The sequence below is a fragment of the Papaver somniferum genome, chromosome 6 (assembly GCF_003573695.1).
Source record: "Papaver somniferum cultivar HN1 chromosome 6, ASM357369v1, whole genome shotgun sequence".
In the NCBI taxonomy this organism is placed as follows: Eukaryota; Viridiplantae; Streptophyta; class Magnoliopsida; order Ranunculales; family Papaveraceae; genus Papaver; species Papaver somniferum.
Genome location: NC_039363.1, coordinates 110836500 through 110859065, shown reverse-complemented (window position 1 = coordinate 110859065; position 22566 = coordinate 110836500). Strand labels below are relative to the sequence as shown.

General features: G+C 43.0%; 2 protein-coding genes across 2 annotated transcripts; one reads left to right on the top strand and one right to left on the bottom strand.

Moving 5' to 3' along the window:
- Positions 1-16564: 16564 nt before the first annotated feature.
- Positions 16565-20818, top strand: LOC113288853. The gene is made up of 6 exons (XM_026537978.1): positions 16565-16842; positions 17195-18172; positions 18347-18432; positions 18716-19026; positions 19430-19501; positions 19595-20818. Exons 1-6 carry the CDS (start codon positions 16677-16679, stop codon positions 20589-20591), a joined length of 2610 nt encoding a protein of 869 aa, XP_026393763.1. The 5' UTR covers positions 16565-16676; the 3' UTR covers positions 20592-20818.
- Positions 20819-20830: 12 nt separating this feature from the next.
- Positions 20831-21810, bottom strand: LOC113291305 (UDP-glycosyltransferase 90A1-like). Its single transcript, XM_026540854.1, has 2 exons — positions 21111-21810; positions 20831-20943 (listed from the first exon to the last, which is right to left on the bottom strand). Exons 1-2 carry the CDS (start codon positions 21808-21810, stop codon positions 20831-20833), a joined length of 813 nt encoding a protein of 270 aa, XP_026396639.1.
- Between the last annotated feature and the right edge of the window lie 756 nt (positions 21811-22566).

Below are 22566 nucleotides of genomic sequence, written 5' to 3'. Positions count from 1 at the left end.
CTCTGCGTGATCAAGTAATGAACGAAGACCTTCGCGTGATGGACACAAAACACAAGAAGATAAGGTTCCAACGGCCCTCAGAAATGGGTCCCACACTCTAACCCTACAAATACCCCCTCTCCACCAAGAGTGAGGGGATCGGAAAAATCAGGGAGAGAAGGAGAGAGAAAGATTGTCAGTGTAAGTTAGTCCTTTACAATATACAGACCTATGTAAACTCCAAAGTCACTCGACTATCCCTGTAACCATCAAGTATATAGTGAAAGAACAACCCCGTGGATGTAGGCCTTAGTGCTGAACCACGTAAATCCCAGTCTTATTTACATTTCAGCACTTTATATTCGCCTAACGCTCCTTGAGTTTTACTTTTATACTTCGTTTTCTTTATCTTCCCCTGCGTAAACGCCCCTCGCGATGTTATTAGATGAGGCTATGATAAACCCGAGGGTTTTGAGCCAAGGAATCAATGCAATCGTATTATCAGTGTGAGACGGTACCTAGAGTGCGAACATTGTTTGTGAACATATAGATGCCTTCGTGATTTACGTGTTCACAATTTGGCGCTAGAAACAGGGACTTCCTCCCGGTAAAAGATTTATCTTATCCTGTGATTTCATATCAAATTAGCATATGATTGCTCTACTTCATTAGCTCTGGCAGTATCTGTCGAAGCCATTCAAACTGGTTAAAAGATTTATTGCTTAGATCCATGGATTTACATTTTTTAGATCTCGTACGGACTTGTCTTTCCGATGGGTTTTTGAAAATTTTCAAAAATATCTACGTGCATTTTCAAAGGGATCCTTTCACGTATCCACATACCTTCAATGAACACGCATTTTTAAAAAGTTCTCTGTGGCCCTCGGGCAGTTTTTTTTCTGTCTTGTAGTAATGAATTTCGTAAACTAACCCGATCCGCACGGACATTTCTGTCTCCCGCTGTTTGAAATTCCCTTGTACAGAAAGAAAACGACAACACAATTGAAAAGATGCAGGAAGCAGGAAAATCCAAAGCCTCGTCAAAGGAAGCACCAAGGACAACCCCGGTCATCACCCGGAGCAAGCAGAAAGGAGACAAAGCCAAAATAACTAGTCAGAGACAGGACACTGCGGAAATCACTTTGCCTATGAACGCTAACTCCGTTGCAGCCGCGACCCTTAGAGCAGCGGCAACGAAGTACAGTACGGAAGCGGCAGCCCCAAAGGTCGCGGAAGCCAGCAAAACTCTTGTTACGAATCAATCTCACCAACCAAAAGAAAGGGTGGATGAATCCAGAACACATCAACCCGCGCACCCGCCAACCTTCGGAATGCCACCAACAAACGAACAGAATCAAACTGTGCCGGTGGGCACTCTGCCCGATTTGGAATTGCCAACAATCGAAGCTGAACCTCCACTACCTTTAGTACAAACCATAGAAGAAGGCGGCACCATGGCCGTAGTAGCACGAGCGGGGACTCCCAATCAGGGGTCAAACCAATCACATCGACTGATGGCTGAGCTTGAAGAATTGAAGAAAAGCCAGCAGGTTTACGCAGATGTTGTAGTTCTGCTGGCCAGAGAAAACCAAGATTTAAAAGACCGGATTGCCCTAAGCACGAAGACCAGCCAGCAACTTGATGAGGCAAATTCAAAGGCACCAGAACCAAATCGAGACCGAAGAGTCATCGTAGCAGCCAATGGAGACACGGCTAGGGGAAGTAGCGCATCTGACCCAGATTACAATGACGGAGAGTCAGACTATCACGAGCAGAAGAGCGTAGGGCATCACCGCGCGATGGAAGAGCTACGTGATGAAATGATGGCCGAGATCAGGCAATTAAAAAGTAGACAAGGCGGGGGAAGGTTAGAAGAGGTCATGAGAGAGGCTAACTCCACGCCCCTAACTCATCGCCTGGCCAACACCCCTATTCCGCTGAAATGCCCTGTCCCGACGTTCGAATGCTATGACGGATCCAGTGATCCCGCTGCACATATTCGGTATTATAACCGTGTCTTAGCTAGATGGAGTCAGAACGACGCCGTACTCTGTAGATACTTCCCGTCAAGCCTGAAGGGATCGGCATTGTCTTGGTTTGATAATCTGCCGCCAGACTCCATCCACTCCTACGACCAACTCGCAGAAAAGTTCTTAAGAACTTACATGTACAACAAGACTGTTAACACCGGAATGGATAAGCTCTTTTCACTGGCAATTGGCTACAAGGAAACCACGAGGGAATACACTAACAGATGGCACAAGATCTGCCAAGCCATAGGAAGTGTGGACCCAGTGGTAAGTATCAACTGCTACAAGTGGGGATTAGACCGAATGAGTCCACTATTTGTTGAGATTCATGGAAGCGTGCCTAAGACAGAGGGAGATCTTCGAATAATTATTGAAAAGCACGCTCGTCTTGAAGAAATCCAGCGTGAAAACCCGAGGGCGTACACGCAGAGGTCTCACCGTACCAATTCAGCAGAACAAACCAATGGGGCCAAAAGGAATTGTTCAGTGGAGCGGCCTCACGAAGACAGGAAGGAACGAAGGGATGAACGACGAACAGGCGACCGAAAATTCGAAGATCAAGTTTACACGAAGCTCAACGCTAGCTATGCTCGGATCCTGCGAGAGATCAAAGGAAGGGAAAACCTGGAGTGGCCATGGTCTAAGGGAAAACAGCCCCGAGAACCGAGAAGTCTAAAGATTACTGTGAATATCACTGCTTCAACGGACACCAGACCGAAAAATGTAAAAACCTCAAAATAATGATCCAAAAATTAATCGATGCTGGCGAGCTCAAACATTACGTACGAAAGGATGTCGCCGAGGATAGATCCAAACGAACCAAGCCAGTCCAACTTCCAGAAGGGAACCGCACAATCAACACCATCTCGTGTTCTGAAGCCGCAGGGCCCTCACTTACAGCACAGATAGGAAAGAGGTTACGGAAGCAGTTCGAAGACCGCTGCGAATTGTATAAGATCGATGGGATAGAGGTGGACGAGCACGAAGAGTGGATGGACTCACCTATTATCTTCGATGCTGAAGATATCGAAGAAGATATGGAAGACCATAACCCCCTGGTCCTCACACTACCAGTGGCTGGATGTAACCTTAAAAAAATCCTCATAGACGGGGGAAGCTCAGTGAACGTTCTATTCTACGACGCATTCAAACGAATGAAGCTCCATGAAGAACATCTAATGACCTCTTATTACACCATCTACGGATTCAATGGAGCACCCACAAAGCCATTGGGAGACATCGTGTTGCAAGTTGACGCGGACCCATGAAAGTAGAAACACGATTCAGCGTGGTGGACGCCCCATCCCCCTACAACGCCATTATTGGACGAAAATGGTTACATAAACTCAAGGGAGTGGCGGCAACGTACTACCAATATCTCAGATTCCCAACACCTGAGGGAGTAATGAGTAATGGAAATCAAGGGAGATCGGGTCTCTGCAAGAGAGTGCCAAGCCACTCAGGATCGTATCAACAACGAACAAGAAGAGCAGCGAAAAACCCGAAGAATTAAAAATAAAGAAGCCGCGAAAGAGAAGGCCATAGACCTGTTCCTCAACGAAACTACAGGAAAGGGCTTGACAAAAGATGATAATGTACTAAGCACAGAGACAAGTACTTCAGCAGCCAACGAAGGACAGAAACATACCAAATAGCAATCAAAGAACGTCCCAGTCCTCGGGGACCCGAAGCCGGTGTTCACGCCAGTAGAGCCCGTAAAAGAAATCAACATAGGAACGGAAGAAAACCCGAAGATGATCAAAGTAGGGACCATAATGGACGAAAGAAGAGAAGATTCTCTAACCAAATTACTTAAAAATACGCGGATGTATTCGCCTGGAAGCTAGGAGATATGCCGGGGATTGACCCGAAAGTAATCCAACACGAGCTACGCATCAAACCAGGCACACCCCCGTTCAGGCAGAAAATTAGAAAAGTTGCACCAGAGTATCATAAGGCAGTGGAAAAAGAACTTCGGAAACTACTAGACGCAGGATTTATCAAGGAAGTCAAGTACCCTACATGGATCTCTAACATGGTCGTCGTTCCTAAGAAAAATGGAGGGGTTAGAACATGCATCGATTTTACTAACATCAACAAGGCATGTCCAAAGGACAGCTATCCCCTGCCAAGCATAGATCAGCTGGTAGAAGCAGTAGAAGGATATGAAGAACTGTCATTCATGGATGGACATTCTGGCTACAACCAAGTATCCCTGACAGAAGAAGATCAGCCACACACAGCGTTCTACACCCCACATGGCCTTTATTTCTACACCAGAATTCCCTTCGGACTTCGAAACGCAGGGGAAACATACCAAAGAATGGTCGATGCTATCTTCAGGCCATGGATTGGTAGTACCTTAGAAGTCTACGTTGACGATATGCTCGTCAAAAGTAAGCTGCGCAAAGATCACCACCAGGATCTGAGAGATATCTTCGAAGCAATGAGAAAACATCACATGAAAGTGAATCCAGAGAAATGTACTTTCGGCGTCACCTCGGGTATCTGATAACAAAAAGGGGCATTGAGGTAGACCTAGTGAAGATTCAGGCCATAGTAGAAATGCCATCCTCGAAGAATTTAAAAGAAGTGCAGAAACTCAATGGGTCCATCGCAGCCTTGGGAAGATTTATTGCCCGATCCTCGGACAAATGCAAACATTTCTTCAATATTCTCAAAAAAGGGAGCAAGTTTGAATGGACCGCAGAATGCGAAGAAGCCTTCCAAAAAATCAAAGAACACCTAGCTTCAATTTCGATCCTGCAGAAGCCGGATCCTGATGAGGTTTTGGCATTATACATAGCAGCAACAGAAGACGCAGTCAACGCAGTGTTGGTCAAAACCAATACGAAGATAGAACAACCTATCTATTACGTCAGTAAGACCCTCAATTCTGCGGAAAGGAACTACACAAATATCGAACAGCTTATCCTAGCATTGGTATGGGCTACTCAAAAGCTGAGAACCTACTTCCTAACTCACTTCGTCCGGGTCCCATGCAAAGCACCACTGGAAGCAGTCCTCAAAAGCGCGGGAAAAGTGGGCAGAATAGCCAAGTGGAACACCCACCTGGACCAATTCAACATCATTCATGAAATTCAACATTCTCGAAAATCCCAAGTTTTGGCGGATTTCTTAGCAAACCTCCTCCTGGACAACGAAGAAGAGATTAAGGGAATACCAGAAGCCGAGGAAGAAAGCAAGGATCCAATGGATATCCTCGAACCCGCGAGTCAAAGACAATGGGAAGTCTTCGTCGACGGTTCCAAAAATAAGGAAGGAGAAGGAATAGGCATTGTCATCACCACCCCAACCGGAGAAAGGATTGTACATGCACTCAGGTTAGAATTCAAAGAGCATACCAACAACATCGTCGAATACGAGGCAGTCGTACATGCCCTCCGTGTAATAATAGAAATGGGGGTAATCGATGTAAGACTGATAAGTGATTCGAATCTTGTCATACGGCAAATAGGGCTCGAGTACAATGTGTACGATGACACCCTCTCAGCTTACATGGCCTTGGTCCAAACATTGGCATCACAAATTCCGAACATCAAGTTCCGGCACTTATGCAGAAGGGATCTCAGGCACGCGGATGCCCTAGCATATATATTATCCATGCTGAAGGATAAAAGCGTCGAAGCTATTAAAATAACAAGGGTATACGAGCCTTAGATTGCATCTCAATTCTCCTTCGCTACCAATCAAGATACAGTGGAAGAAAATATCGAAGACCAGGTAGGAGAAGACATCCATAACGATTTTGACGAAGAAGATATCCTGTCAAGAGTAAATCAAGACGAAGACTTCAGCAACGAAGATGATTGGAGAATGGTGATCCATGCGTTTCTCGAAAAGGGAAGCTTACCCGCGGATCATAAACAAGCTAGGAAAATACTCTCCAAAGTAGGAAGATATGATCTCCGGGATGGGGTCATGTACAAGAAATCCTTCCTCGGACCGTTACTACGTTGCTTATCCCGGAAAGAGGGGCATCGAATTCTAAACGACATCCATTATGGTGACGCAGGGAATCATAGCGGCATGAGATCACTAGCCGACAAAGCAAAAACGCAAGGATATTACTGGCCCACAATGATACAGGATGCCTCAAGGATGTCCCGATGGTGTGAAGAATGTCAGCGCGTTGCCAAAAAGATACACGCCCCGGCAACAATGTTAAATTCTGTAGATATACCGTGGCCATTTGGAAAATGGGGCATAGATATCGTCGGGCCTTTCGTCGAAGGGTCAGGGAAAAGACGATTTTTGATAGTAGCCACGGACTACTTCAGTAAATGGGTGGAAGCTAAAGCCTTAGCCAGGATCAGAGACGTGGATGTGTTTACTTTCATATTCCAGAACATCATTTGCAGGTTCGGCATACCAGCAGAAATAGTGTCCGATAATGGTAAGCAATTACAAGGGAAAAACATAGACATGCTCTTCGATACTTTCAAGATAAGGGAGAACAAATCCACCCCCATATACCCTCAAAGCAATGGACAGGCGGAATCCACTAACAAGACCCTCACCCTTATCCTCAAAAAACAATTAGACGAACATAAGGGGCGATGGTGTGAACAGTTGCATAATGTGTTATGGGCATATAGAACAACAAGAAGATCTTCCACTGGGGAATCCCCGTTTCTCCTCACTTATGGAGCTGAAGCAGTCATCCCAACAGAGATCCTCATGCCAACCACAAAGACCGAAGCATGGGAGAAAAATCTCACAACAGAATGATGTTAGAGAGATTGGACGATCTAGAAGGAAGAAGGGAAGCAGCATTGCAGAAGATGGAAAATTATCAACAAAAAGGTAAAGCTTCGAAATTTTGTAAAGGGGCAGTATGTGTTGAGAACAATCACACAGTATCAACGAGAAAAGAGATGGGTAAAGTTAGCACCTACGTGGGGAGGACCTTTTATAATACACGACATTGCGGGAAACGGTTCCTACTACCTTCGCAATCTGAAAGGCGAGGTCCTCCGGCATCCTTGGAATGCTAAGTGGCTTAAACTATATTACCCATAGGAGCAACGCAGCTTTGCATCTGCGTGAAGAAGACCAGAAGAAGAAGGCAGCGTGACCGCTCTACATGTTTCTATCTCTGGACGAGGAATTGCAGGCCTCAACCTATCAATCAAACAAGCTTTCTAAAATTCAAGTAAAAAAAACCTATCAACAATATTGGGGAAAGTAGTTAATCTACAATCTCTCAGGGCTCCCTCATCAGTGTCCATAAGTGTAAGACCAGGGGGAAGGCACCTAGCAGAAAGAGATACCCAACCAATCTTAAGGCAACGGGTCGACGGAATGGGTGTATGTAAATATTTTAACCCCATATCCTAGAACGTTGCCTCGGCCCCCGCCGTCTGGGAATCCTCTGGCCAAGGGTTCGCCAGCGGGGTGACAGGTCTCAAGACGATCACGAAGGTACCTCCCTTCGGTATCGCACCCAAACACTTAAAAAACTCTTCTTTTGTTTTTAGCGTCCTTCATCACAATGCTTAAAATAAACAACAAACTGATATTGCAGGTATATCAAAAAAATGATCCATTTCATAAAGGTTGGTTACAAAAAGCGGCAAGGCCAATACAAGGAATACACATCAAAAATATTCTTTTTACAAAATACTAGCAAAATCTAACGGAAGGATAATGATGCCGCGGTATTTACTTAGATGATGCCTCCCCATCAGCAGGGTTGTTCCGAAGAGTTGAAGGGACGCTCCCACCAGATGAGGGTCCCGAGGAGCCAGGCAAGGAGGCAGGTACTGGACGACGCGGATAGCTCTTCACGAGGTCATGGTCGGTCTTAAGGCCAAGCTCAATCTTCTCCAGCATCTTGTTTGTCTCCTCAGCCAATTGACACCGAGCCTTATGCATAATAACTGTCGTCCGCTGTTGGGCTTGGGATAACAATGAAGATAAACGATTCACTTGTTTAGAAGCAGCACCAATGGCCTCCTCGCGGGATGCCACCAAGCTCTTAAAATGATTAGTCTGTTCTTCCTGCTGCGCTAAGGAAGATTGATCCTTTTCAAATTTTTCATTTGCAACGCGGAGTTGTCCCTCGAGCTCTGAAAAAGACAACACCAAAGAGTAAGCATAGAAAAGACACAATCACACTCGATGAAATAGGGTTATACCTTCGACACAAGCCGAAGCCTCTTCATACTCATTAACAACCGCATCTCGCGCTTCATCAAGATGGTCATATTCCGCGGATAATTTCTTATAATCTAGTTGAAGGTTGGTGAGAGTAAATTGACTGGCATCTAATTCTACCTGCTTCATCGAATCCATGTGACGAAGGTGGTTGACTTCGTTGTTTATCTCTGATACCCCTTTGCTAAGTCTGTATATACATACTTCAAGATTTCTCTCAGACTCAGCCTGGCGAGCTATTTCAGCGCGAGACGCAGCAAGCGCTTTGCTTAGAGCCCCAACTTCGGCTCGGGCATCGTCCCTTTCTCTGGTAAGACACAGCATGCTCTCCTTAACTCCCGGAAAAGGAAGGGAGCGAGCCTTTCGTAATTCCTCTTCCAGAAGATGTATCCTAGACTCCAACAATGAAGTGCGCTCACGGGATTCCCGCAGATTCTCACGTGTCCACAGCAGCGTACCATTGAACAAAGTACGGTCATGGTTATACAGATTCTGCATATCAACCATTTGAACATGCCTTGCGCGCCATCCCTCAGCCCGAGCGTCCCACTTTTTGGCTTCGCTCTTAATTTTCTCGACCAGCTCTTTGATACGAGATTTTTGCCGTGCCCTTTCGTTTCGAAGCCATATCAGCTCGGGGACGCCACCCACTGGAGATAGGGTGGGGAGACTCAGACAGAACAACTAAGTAATATAGAGGAATTACGACGCACTGCGAAGGTAAAAGAGGAAAAAGAACCAAACCTGTGAAAGCTGAAACTTGGCCGCGAGTTTGCTCTAACTCAGGGCGAACGGCAGCAAGCTCTGAACGAAGACCAGCCTCCGCTTCACCCAGCCTTTCTTTCTCTTTAAGGCTTTTCTTCAGTTCTTCTATTTCCACCTCAGCCGCATAAAATTCCTTTTCTCTGTGACGAAGCTTAGCCTCCAGCTTCAAAGATTTCGCTTTAAAGAATTGATACGACACATGGTTACAATGCTCACTCCTCATCATCTACACATCAAAACGGCAAACATTATTACACCGAAGGATTCAATCGTCACGAAGAGATATGTACGAAGACTTACCTCCAAGACACGCTGCTGAGGAAAACCATATTGGTACCCATCGGCTATGGCCATCATATTCGCGACAGAAGTAGGAGGTTCTGATACGAGGGTAGCTTCGGGAACACTCAAGCTTTTCCTCCACATCTCAGATACCCGCGCCTTGGAAGATAGTTCCATCATCCGACGGGTATACGCATCGGAATCCTTTTCACCAGCAACCACCGGGGCAGGATGAGGGAAAAACAGTAGACCCTTTTTCTTGAGCCAATCCATTATGACGTCCTCACCCTCAAACGTCAGCGAATGAGGGAAATCCTCGGAAGGCGAGTCAACCACGGACTTCCCCTTTGCTGATATTGCCCCATCAGCACAAGTTTCGGCATCAACATGCGCATCATGATCATCTGCGCCCCCATCTTGAACAGCAGCGTCTTCCTTACCAGAACCCCGAGCACATCCCAATCATCATTGGGGGAAAGCAGAGAGAAGTCTTCAGGAAAATCGAGAGCATCGTCAAAGAGTTCCCCTGCGGAATAAATCCTGTCAAAAGAGAACTCTTGAGAAATGGTGGGGAGAGTTTCCGCAGCATTACCAGCAGGAACAGACATATCAGCGATAACACTGCCGTCAGCTACCGCGGCATTATTTCTCCCCTCATCACCATCACAACCCGCACCAATCTCCTCCTCGACATTGAGAGGGGAAGTATCAGTGCGTTATTCCCCATCAGAAATCTCCTCATCCTCGGCAAACTCTTCGTTTACGGACTGGTAACTTCTTCATGAACCTCAGCCTCACCCGTCACAATGGTAGAAGACTGCTTCGGCCCAATCTTTTTCTTCTTCGACACCTGCAAACCAACACGTTCCACAAAAAGAGTTATTTTTTTCCTCGAACAGTTTGATTTTTAAAAGGAGGAGAGGCGCGGACAGAATCTGCATACCTTGGCAGTAATGGCACTCTTCGGTAAAAGTATAGCACCAGAACCTTCCTCCTCGTCTCCTTCAACGACGTGGAGGGCATAAGGAAAGTTCATTGATGAGTGCTAAAAAGTGCATATTTCTATATATTTTTCTTGGCATTTAACTCATCCTTTGTGCATTAATTCTACATTTTATCCCATATTCTGTATTTTCATTGTTTTTAAGAATAAATATTTTTATTAATTAATTTTGCATTTTTAGGTAATAAATAAAGACTAGATGAGTTGCGGAGCGAAAAGAGCAAAGACACGAAAAAAAAGCCGGAGGAAACTCTAGCGGAAAAGAAGTGCAGAACGCGGTATGGAAGACTCAAGGATGAAAATGGGCTTAAAAAGGAAGAAATTGTTCTTAAAGAAGAAGTGGGCTCAAGATTACCTAAGACCAAATCCAATTCCTAAACCCAAACCCATATCCTAAACCCAAAATTCAATACCCAAACCCGTTTTCCTTCTTAACCGTAAGATTGGATCCATTCCATCATCCAACGGTCGCTGCGTCATCATTCATCAGATTTCGATGCACCTGACCAACACTACAACACCTAACTCCATCTTGAGCCGTTAGTTTCGTTGTATTTTTGCATCCAACGGTCGCTCATAATCTGTCTCCATCTCGCCGTTAGATTCGTTTCAGAAGTTATCATCCCACGGCTCAGCTTTGCGAAACATCAAAATCTTTATCCCTGCCTCACACCTTAATACCCAAATACCTAATACCCACACCCAAACAAGACCCTAACAAATTTCCATCGGGTTCTCCTTCTTCTCCCCCTTTCTACTTCTCCACAGCAGAGCCTTCCCCTTCCACCTGCTCCACCAACTCGCTGCCACCACCACCAACTCCACACGAGCCCTCAAATCTCTTCCATACGTAAACCCATCACTACCCTACCCCTCTATCAACTTATTTCATCATTTCTCAACCCTTTTTCTCTGAAACCCTAGGATTAAGGGATGATGAAATAAGTTAGGTTAGAGAAGCAATTGAGAGTAGCAGGAGACGCAATAGAGGAAATAGAAGCATGGGTCGAAGCTCTCAAGTGTTTTCAGATATTAGGTATGCATTAATTTCAATTTTTATCAAACCCTAATTTTTCTGTTTGTTTGGGGATTTTGGAGAGAGTGTGTATAAACTATAAATAGATGCTTTGGGGTGTTGTAATAGGTGTTCTTGGGTTAGCCGAGATACCCCCTAATTGGGTTAATTTTAATTTCAATTTCATGTTTAATTTCAATTTCAATTTCATGTTTAATTTTAATTTCAATTATACTGTCATTACTTGTTCTTCACTGTTAAACTCTGTTCTGATGTTATGTTCATGTTCTTGTGTATGTTAATGTTCATGTAAATCACCATGTTTGTTATGTTCTAATTCACCACTAGGGTGAGAAGACAACTGAACTTTGTTGGTTAGCCATTTGGGTTAGACCCTGTTGAGCTCAAAACATTTAGGTTAGTAACATTCCAAAGGTTCACTGGCTTGTGATTAGTGGTGCTTTAAACAGACCATTAATGCTAGGAGTTAGTGATACTCTAAGGGATTCACAAAGCCATATTAGTTAGAGACCTAGACCCTAAATGACCTGTGATTGCCTATGCTTTAATCAGATAGGCAATGCTAGGGGTTATCCAAGGATTTTAGGTAGTTAACTAGCCACATGACAGGGATGTAACCAAGGTGAACTAGCTAGGTGAAGGAGAATTCTCATCCATCTTCAACTGTTTTGCTTGTTTTCTGTTTTCTTTCATTTTTTTTACCTTCATTGCTCACTGTTTGTTTTCCCCTCATGCTCACAGTGGTGTCTTAGCACCACAATCTTTACTTGTTTCACTCACTGTTTACTGCCCCCATTCAGCTCCATGTTAGCTTAGGAAGCAGCTAGAGAAGCTAGAAAACAACATTTTCTCCCCCTTGTCCCTGTGGACTTTCCCTTTCTTCCCATTCTAGCTACAATTGACCTTGTATACTTGCAGGTCAATTTGTAGGTTGTTTATAAAACCCATCATTCATGCCTTCGAAATTTAAACGCCAGGGACAGAAATCTCCATAACGAGCAGGAGGAGATTCACGTGGCCTGCTACTATCAGAAGGACGCCAACCGCGCGGACCGGGAATCCAACCGTACGCCTAAGGACCCACAATTTCAATAACAGTAGCGTGCCACTCATAATCATGGTCACGCTTGATCCTCTCACGTGCCGGAAAAAGTTTCCGCTGACTAGACCCCTCGGTGCCTGGAACATACTTCAGTTTGGCATCGCTCACCTCACTTAACAGACGAATTTCGCCCCGAGGAGCATCGAGATTCCGAAGGCTAACACTCCACGGTTTACGGTTCCTACTATTGACGTAATCACCAAAGGAGTTGTTGAAGTTTTCAGGAGTATACCATTCCCTCTCCGCGGGATTTGGAACGTAACACGTCATCGTCGTCTCCCCCTTACTCCGCAGATAACACTCCCTCAATGCACGGAGATAATTCCCCGATAATTGCGACACAGAACGACTATGAGTATTGGTGGAAGAGCCTTCACGACCATCAAGAACATCGTAATAAAAGGAGTCACCAGACTTGTACAACGGAAGCATAAGACCCGCCTTGAAGGCTCCAACCGTAGTCAACAAGTGAAACTCATCAAACTGATACTTCGAGATGAGCTCATAAGTAATATCATCCTCAGGGGCATAGAAACGAACCTCGAAGGCTTGAAGCTCATGCTTTTCCTTGAAAACTTCAAGGTCAATATGCTTGAACGTAACTTTCTTCTTGCTGACCGAAACGCTGCGTATCACCGGGGCAGCCTCATCCTCTTCCGCGGGATCGGATGAACCAACAAAATCCTCGGAAGCTCTTCTTTTCAAAGAAGGATTCTTAGAAGATTCAACTCTCGGGACACCACCTTTGGTGTTCTTCCCTTTGAAAGAAAGTACTGGAGGTGGCGGCAGAGGGTGCTGCACGGGAACTACAGAACGCAGAGGAGGAACATCAAAGGCGACAGCACGAGGAGGTGTCTGCGTACACCTAACGTCATCACGAGGACGAGAAACCGCACGATCGGCAGCGTTTCGAGACCCGGAAGGATTTTTTGAGGGACCCTCTTTCCTAGGAGGAGAGGCCTTCGCCCCAGAAGAAGAAACTCTAATACCATGGGGATCCATTTGAGACTCTCTGCGCGGAGGGGATCTTGGTAGACTAGAACCCGGAGTTTGATAAGGAAGCCGCGGACGGTCAGACATGGCTGCGAAGAGGTACAACATAAACAAGTTAGAAACAAACACAAGGACATCACCAAAGATCAAAAAACCACAAAATTAGCAGTCCATCTCAACATAGCACAGAAACCCTGAAACTAGCATACATGCTTGAAATTCCCCAAAACCCTAAAACCCTAAACTCAAAAGTCCAATCAATACAAGTAAAATAATGGCCTCCTCGATTTGAGACGAAGAACAGGGGCAAACTAGCATACAAACATTAAAAGAGGTTCTTCATCACAAACAAGGGACGACTGCAGCAGAAATAGGAGGCTACGATACGATCAACAACAGAAAATTTACAATCAACACAACTTAAAACAACAGGAACAAAGAAAAGAAACCTTACCACCACAAACAGCAGCAGGAAGAGGACAACAAACCAGAAACAAAGAAGAAGCGAGCGTGATTAATGCTAAGGCAGAGAGAATTTAATGGTTGAAGAACAAAGAATGAAGACTGACAGGGAGAATGAAATTAATTTTTAGGGAGAATGAAATTAATTCTTCTTCTCTCCTTAATATACTCGAAAGAAAGAGAAGGAAGTTAATGGAGGAATGGGAAATGTGCCCATTAAATGAGCAGTTAATGCACGAATAAGAAACATGCCCAAGTATCTAGGAGAAGTTATTAGGAGAGAGGAAGAATATGTAACGTCTGTTTTCTTCAATGCTCCCACTAAACATTCAAGCCCGAAGAAAAGGGCAAATTGTGTGTACATATTTCATCATCGAACACGTGTATATAGGAAGATACGTGGAGAGCATGCAGGCAAAGACATCAAAACACGATGACACACGCCCATAGCCAAGAAGCCTATCCCGGTGACGTAGGATCTTTGCCCGAACAAATCTAGGGGCAGAAGTTAAAAGATGCACCGAAAACACGATGTACTGCGGAGCACCAAATAACTCCCGAAAAGTTACTTTATCCCATCCCCAAAAGAAGCTAAGATCAACGGTGAATAGAAAGTTAACTGACATGGACGTGACAGGGGCAGAAGACACTTGTCTGACACGAGCAGGCGCCTCAACTACCCGCATTAAACACTCTGAGCAGTATACGTGTCGATCAACCCGTGGAACGAACGAGGATGGCTCTGCGTGATCAAGTAATGAACGAAGACCTCCGCGTGATGGACACAAAACACAAGAAGATAAGGTTCCAACGGCCCTCAGAAATGGGTCCCATACTCTAACCCTACAAATACCCCCTCTCCACCAAGAGTGAGGGGATCGGAAAAATTAGGGAGAGAAGGAGAGAGAAAGATTGTGAGTGTAAGTTAGTCCTTTACAATATACAGACCTATGTAAACTCCAAAGTCACTCGACTATCCCTGTAACCATCAAGTATATAGTGAAAGAACAACCCCGTGGATGTAGGCCTTAGTGCTGAACCACGTAAATCCCAGTCTTATTTACATTTCAACACTTTATATTCGCCTAACGCTCCTTGAGTTTTACTTTTATACTTCGTTTTCTTTATCTTCCCCTGCGTAAACGCCCCTCGCGATGTTATTAGATGAGGCTATGATAAACCCGAGGGTTTTGAGCCAAGGAATCAATGCAATTGTATTATCAGTGTGAGACGGTACCTAGAGTGCGAACATTGTTTGTGAACATATAGATGCTTCGTGATTTACGTGTTCACACCGGTCAAACTCCTATGGACTTTCCTATTTATAAATCAAATCATTAATCTAATCAAATCATAGGTGGGAGCTCCTATGGGCTTTTGTGATGATACAATGTTATTAGAGCAAGTCTTATGGTGGAATCCATCCATCTTCCACGCCACCTCAGCACTTGAAACAATGGATGGAAGCGCAAGTGTAATGGTGGAATAGTGGAAACGCCATTCTTAATGGAGCTAAAAAAACGCAATTAAGAATGGAGCTCAAAAAACGCAATTAAGAATGGAGCTTTTTTTTTTCAACCGTTAGATTTTAACAACTCATTTTAAATCTACGGATAAAAAAAAACGCAATTCTTAATTGCGTTATTTTAGCTCCATTCTTAATTGCGTTTAACGCTATTCTTATTGGCGTTCAGATGGATTCCACGATCCCTTCCACAAAATCGTGGAACCTTGCTTGAATTTTCTGTGGAAGTCCCCAACTTGGAAACCACTAAACTTGACATTGCATGATTTTTCCACACTTGGAATAGTTTGGATTCCATCATAAGACTTGCTCTTAATGAAAGTTATATCTACGTGATTATGGTAGGTTGTCTTCACTCTTCAGCAGAAGGGGGGTTAATATCTTTTTCTTCTACTCGTTATGCACATATAAACCTGTAGACAATTCCATTGCAAACATATTAAATCTCGATTAACAAATGTTAGATCTAATGTGATTTTCTTACATCACCTGGCTGGAAGGGGAAACCAATCCTCTGGAGAGTTAAAAATTAATTCCACCGAACACAACGCATTTTAAAGATACATGGTTGATGGCCTGGTCCAACGCTATGAGCTAAAATTTGATAACTCATTTTTCAAGTTTTTCTTTTGATCGGTAAAAAAATTTGATGCTGACTAGGAAGTCTGTATGAAAGTGGTAAGCAGGATGCTTTATATCAACCACTGAAATGCAGAGAGTTCTTTGTTGCCATTTGCAAGACACACCTCACCTTTTCATCTTTGGATGCTGTTTTTTTTTTCTTCTAATTGGTTGCATGTAACTGCAAGGCCAAAAGGAAAATTGTGCCAAATCATTGGTGACAATACTCTAAATCTCGGCCCTCATCCTTGTCCACTCTGCGGCAGCACTAATACCCACCAGTAAGGCTGTAACATTGAAAATTATTAAGCAGCCAGTTAGGCTCACTGTACACTTTTTTTTTTTTTTTGATCAGACAGCTGGGATGCTGTACACTTAATAGTGCCCAAAATTGAATTCATTGTCCCAGTCTCCTTCTACTCTCCCAGGACCCCCGGTCCCCAGTGCCATTGAAGGGGATGACAGCGAAAATGCTGATTCGAGGCGCATCACTCTTTGAAAATACCGAAGTTGCCCCTAAACATACTTATTAATTACATTCCTCCTTTATTCTGATTCTCATTAGAAAAAGACTTCTTCTGTCCATCTATTCAAACCCACAGTGTTGTTCTGTATTCATTCTCTTCCTCCTCTCGTGACCTCAAAACACCCAAAGTCTTAACACAGAGAAAGAGAGAGAGAGAGAGAGAATTTCAGAGATGAAGGGATTTAGGGCAAGAAAATTAGATCCAATCTACTTATTCCCAATTGAAGAACTGCCAGTTGCAGTTAATTACTTGAAGAATTTGCTTCCGTTTCTTACAGAAGGGTTATGTAATAAATGTAATAAACTTCTCTTAAATCGTGTAGATTTACTCGATCAAGGTAACTCTTTTTCTTCTATTTTCGTTTTTGTTGTTTGAATTTGGTTAGAGATTCTGATTTTCCGAATTTCTGTTTAAAAAGGGTATTTACTGTACATTTTTTGAGTTGGGTTAATTGGTATTAATTCACTGGGTTTTTATGATTACACAGTGAATTTAGGGTTGCCCATGTTGGGATTATTAGTTAGAGATACAGTTGTGTTTGATAAATGTGGATTTGGAATTAAGAGAATAGGATTGGAAACAAAACCAGGAATATTGTTTGGTATACAGAAGGAAAGGATTATTTTCATACTGATTTTTTTTTCCGCTATAGGTTGTTTCTTATCAAATTTTATCGCTTGGTTTTGTAGAACTTTCCTACCAGGACCCTCAACCATTACAAGTACCAGATGTACATTGCTGCGAATCGACATCATCTCCAGCAAATGAAGATATTGACAAATATGCCTATATTCCTGATGAGTGTTGCGGTAAGAAGGATAATTCTGACACTCATTCTATTGGGAGTTGGAACAACGGAGAGAAGGGTGAATGTGGTTCTGACACTCATTCTATTGGGAGTTGGAAGAACGGAGAGAAGGGTGACTGTGATTCTGATACTCAGTCTATTGGGAGCTGGAAAGACGGAGAAAACGGTAGGTTGGAACCTGTCCTGTGTAAAAGTGAACTGGAGGGTGACTGTGATTCTGATACTCAGTCTATTGGGAGCTGGAAAGACGGAGAAAACGGTAGGATGGAACCTGTCATGTATAAAAGTGAATTGGAGGTGTCGACTACTAGTGAAGCTCCAAATGTACGTATGTCGTGGGCTGATATGGCACAAGAAAACGGTAGGTTAGAACCTGTCGTGTATAAAAATGAATTGGAGGTGGCGACTACTAGTGAAGCTCCAAATGTACGTATGTCGTGGGCTGATATAGCACGACAAAACGGTAAGTTGGAACCTGTCGTGTATAAAAGTGAATTGGAGGTGTCGACTACTAGTGAAGCTCCAAATGTACGTATGTCGTGGGCGGATATGGCACAAGAAGAAGAAGATGAGCTACAAGAATATGAAAACAGTCAGCAGCAAGAGTGTGATCCTGGAGGTGTAGGAAGTGAAGAGAAGAAGAAACCAGAGTTATCAAGGGAAACAAGGGAGTTTATTAGGTTCATGAATGTGCAGCGAAAGAAGGATTTTGTTTGCTTAGAGAGAATTAAGGGAAAGACCGTGAATGTACTTGAGGGGCTTGAACTGCATGCTGGTGTGTTCAGCGCTGCAGAGCAGAAGCGAATAGTTGATTTTGTGTTTGAACTTCAGGAAAAGGGAAGCAGAGGAGAGTTAAAAGGTGAGCTACAGGTTATTTTTGTGTTCAAAATATCGAATCTATTTTTCTGCAATTCTTCGTTTGAACTTTGAAATCAGTGCAAACTATTTCCTCATTTTTGTATTGTAGTCATACGGGTCTACGCTCCCGTACATTCAGGAACGCTGTAATAGAAGTGTATGTATCTTTTTGCAGAGCGCACATATACTGCTCCCCAGAAGTGGATGCGTGGCAAGGGGCGGGTAACCATACAATTCGGTTGCTGTTATAACTATGCACCGGTAAACTTTATATCTCAAGGATGAAATGTTCCTACTTGCTGTTCATTTTTATTTTGAATATTAATGGCCGATATCCATGCATATTAGGTACATAATATTTGATTGTGGTTTTGGCATAATAATCATAATTTGTGCCTAGAAAGAAATCAATTTTGTCTTTCCCTTGATGTATTAGAACTAGCAACAGATAAAAACAACAGGCAGCAGAAAGTATTAAAAGTATAATGAAAGTAAAGAATGACAAAGAAGGAAAGCTTACCTTTTATTTGCAATTCTATGACAGGATAGGAAAGGCAATCCCCCTGGAATACTTCGCAATGAACATGTCGATCCAATACCTAATCTTCTAAAGGTGATGATAAGGAGACTGGTGAAGTGGCATGTTCTTCCTGCATCTTGTGTATCTGATAGTTGTATAGTCAATATATATGATGAGGGGGACTGCATACCGCCACATATCGATAACCACGATTTTATCCGGCCATTTTGCACCGTTTCTTTTCTTAGCGAGTGTGATATAGTGTTTGGGTCAAACCTAAAGATCGTGGGACCTGGTGAGTTTAGTGGCTCAGCTGCAATTCCTCTTCCAGTGGGGTAAGTATGATCATCACATATTTTCTATTTATGTCATTCTTTGTCTCGCTCTAATTGTTTGGTGCATTTATATTTCTTTTGCACGTCCAAATATCGGGCAAAATTGTGATTACAAGAATTTGTGAATTAAATTATTTCTAGCCACAGGATGTGTATGTGATGGGATCATAAATATCTCGTCCTTCAGATCCTTTCTGTGCTGATCTTAAAAGTGTCAGTGGAGAGAACCTTAGTTTGATCCCCTCTGTTGAAGTACGGTGATGTTCATACATAAACATACTTATAGGGATCCCTTGATAGTAAATGTTTCATTTTTTTTTTCTTTTCATATTTATCATTTTTAGCTCCTCTTTGGCTGATGTAAATGTCTATACTAATTATAGATTGTGTATTTTCTGTTTAGCTCTGTGTTGGTCTTACAAGGAAATGGAGCCGATGTTGCTAAGCACTGTGTGCCTGCAGTTCCATGTAAAAGGTAATTGACAATCGATTGTCAAAAGTTATATGTTGATCCTAGTACTTGCCATGCCTTGTAATAACTTCATTATGTCTATATCCTGTTCCTTAGGATTTCTATCACCTTTCGGAAAATGGATGAAGGAAAGTGTCCACTGGGTTTTGTTCCTGAGCCAGATCTACTGGGGATTCAACCACTGCCCTATGAATCTGATGAATCCAATGTGTTAAATATTCAAGTCAAATCACTTAGAGATGGGGGTAATAGTAATCTTTCTGAGAAGCGAGAGGGCATTCTTGGAAGAGCACCGTCAGATGATCTTGGCAGTCACTCGGAGCCACGTCAAACAACTCAAGGGTCTCATTCAGATAATGGTGGTAGCCACGTAGAGCCTTGGCAAAGAGCTCGAGGGACCCTTTCAGATAATGGCAGCACTCACTCAGAGCCACGTCTAACAACTCGAGGGGCTCATTCAGAACCACGATTAGCAGCTCAAACAGCTCGGGGAACTTCTCAATCAGAGGCACAACAAACAGCTGAAGGGGGTTCACATTCAGAACCACAAGAACCATCTCAGGAGACTCATTCAGAGCCGCGACCGACATCCATAGGAACTCCTCAATCAGAACCTCGGCAAACACCTAGGAGGACTCCTTGGTCGCAGCAAACAAATAGGCCAAGGGAATCCCATTCAGAACCACAAGTAACATCTCAGGAGACTCATTCAGAGCCAGGACCAGCATCCATAGGAACTCCTCAATCAGAACCTCGGCAAACACCTAGGAGGACTCCTTGGTCGCAGCAAACATATAGGTCAAGGGAAGCCTATTCAGAACCACAAGAAACATCTCAGGAGACTCATTCAGAGCCACGACCAGCAACCATAGGAACTCCTCGGCAAACACCTAGGAGGACTCCTTGGTCGCAGCAAACATATAAGCCAGGGGAAGCCCATTCAGAACCGCAACAAACATCTCAGGAGACTCATTCAGAGCCACGACCGGCGTCCATAGGAACTCCTCAATCAGAGCCTCGGCAAACACCTAGGAGGACTCCTTGGTCGCAACAAACATTTAGGCCAAGGGCAAGACGGAGTGTAGACAGGTGAATATGCTGAAGAATTTGCTGCTTGGTATCATATGATTGAAGAACTGTTATAGATCCAAAGCCAAAATACATCCAAAGCCAAAATATGTCCCCCCTCAATGTGATAATGTTTTTGTAGGTTCCTTCCTTGGGTAGATAGAAATTCTATTCAAATTTATTCATCATTATGATGTTCCACATACGAAAATGAAAGTAATGAATGTTTTCAATACAAGGGACTCTTTTGTTGTAACCTGTAATTCATTTTGGCCCCTTCAGAAATATTGCTCCCACTCTAAACTCTTTGTTCAATTTTGGTAATTTTGGCGTTGTCTTTCCAAGTGTATTCCGGAGTCCCTTGGAAGGACAAGAGCCTATTGAAGAGATGACAGGTGAGAAAGCAAACAACGAATCTGTTGTAGTCTAGGTTGTTAGGATACCCGGCTCTCACCTGATAGACCCGAGTTCAAGTCCCGGTAACGGAATTTTTAATTTTTTTGCAACGGATTTTTTTTTTTTTTTTTGTTTTTTCGTGGTGCACTTTTTCTGTTCAAGTAATCTTCGAATTGCGACTCGAGTGCATAGAAACTGTTGGCGATTATGCTGTTACCGTTACTCGTTGCGCTGTAGATATCTGTAAATAAATCAGTCACTTCACCTGGTTGCGAATGAATAACTTCAGGTTCAAGATCATTCTTGGTAAGCCGGACGTCGGGAAAATTTGGAGCAAGACTAAAAAGCTCGTCGTCAGAATCGACTGGAAATTCTTGAATAGCAAGGATATCGTAAATTGCAACGGTGAAGTTACTGCATCCACTGAATTCATATCTAGGTATATCTAACTTGGAAGCGGATTCAAGACTCCACGGAAAGAATACGTCAGAAATTATACAACTGACATCCGGTTGAAGACTCTGAAGAATTCTATCAAATTCTGGTTGAAGGAGTTTAGTTAGACTAGCAAAAGAGAGAAAATGATGGTAATTTATCTGCACTTTCGACTCCTTAGGAATTTCAGGATGTGTGAATTCCGGGAATGTTAAGTCAATCACTGAAGCTTTTGTATCGGATAAAGATTGACGGATGAATGCTGAATTTGGATTAGTTGTGAAGATGGTGACAGTGATGTTATTGTTACGGTGAAGGCAAAGGAGACGAGCTAGATTTACAAGTGGAATTGTATGGCCTTTTGCCATGAATGGAAATAGAACCACATGAAGCGTTTCTGAAGAAGAAGACATTTTTGTAAAATGTACGTCTGGCCTGTAACCTTTGTTTCTCTCATCCGTTTTTATATTCATAAAATTGGTTAAAAAGACCAAAATCAACAATTTCTTGGTGAAAAGGACAATTAGATTTTAATAGTGTTTAAATGGACAAAAATGTAAAAATAGCCAGGATGTAAACAGTTTCATCCTACCCATTTTTAAATATTTTTTCTTATTTTTAATTTACATCAGGATGCATCCAGTTTCATCCTTGTTATTTTTTAAGTTTAAGTCGGGATGAATCCAATTTCATCCTTGCTATTTTTTTGGTGTTCATATCACCCACAATAATTTTTCCTCGTCCATTTGAACCATATTTTAAAAATATTTGAACATATGACATATTTTCCGTTTTATATTTTGGCGTCAATGCACCAAGAGACAATGTCCGTGAACGACGTTGAATCCATCCGGAATATTTAATTTGATGTCTGAAGTCTAAACAATATGAGCTCCCCACGTTGGATCCAGATGAGATTTCTAATTTTCAATGCATTATATGATGTTCCGCATGAAAATATAATAATAATGAAGTGATTCGTCTGGGTTTATCCCAAGGTCTGTACATGAATTCTAGTTCTAGTTGGACTGTTGGAGACTTTAATGAGATAAGATTTAGCCATGAGTTATTTTGTGGTGGTGATACGGGCAGGGCCGGTCCTGAGTACTTTTTGCCCCCATAATTATATACTGCAAATTTATTTATGTTAATAAGTTTAACTCTTCTTT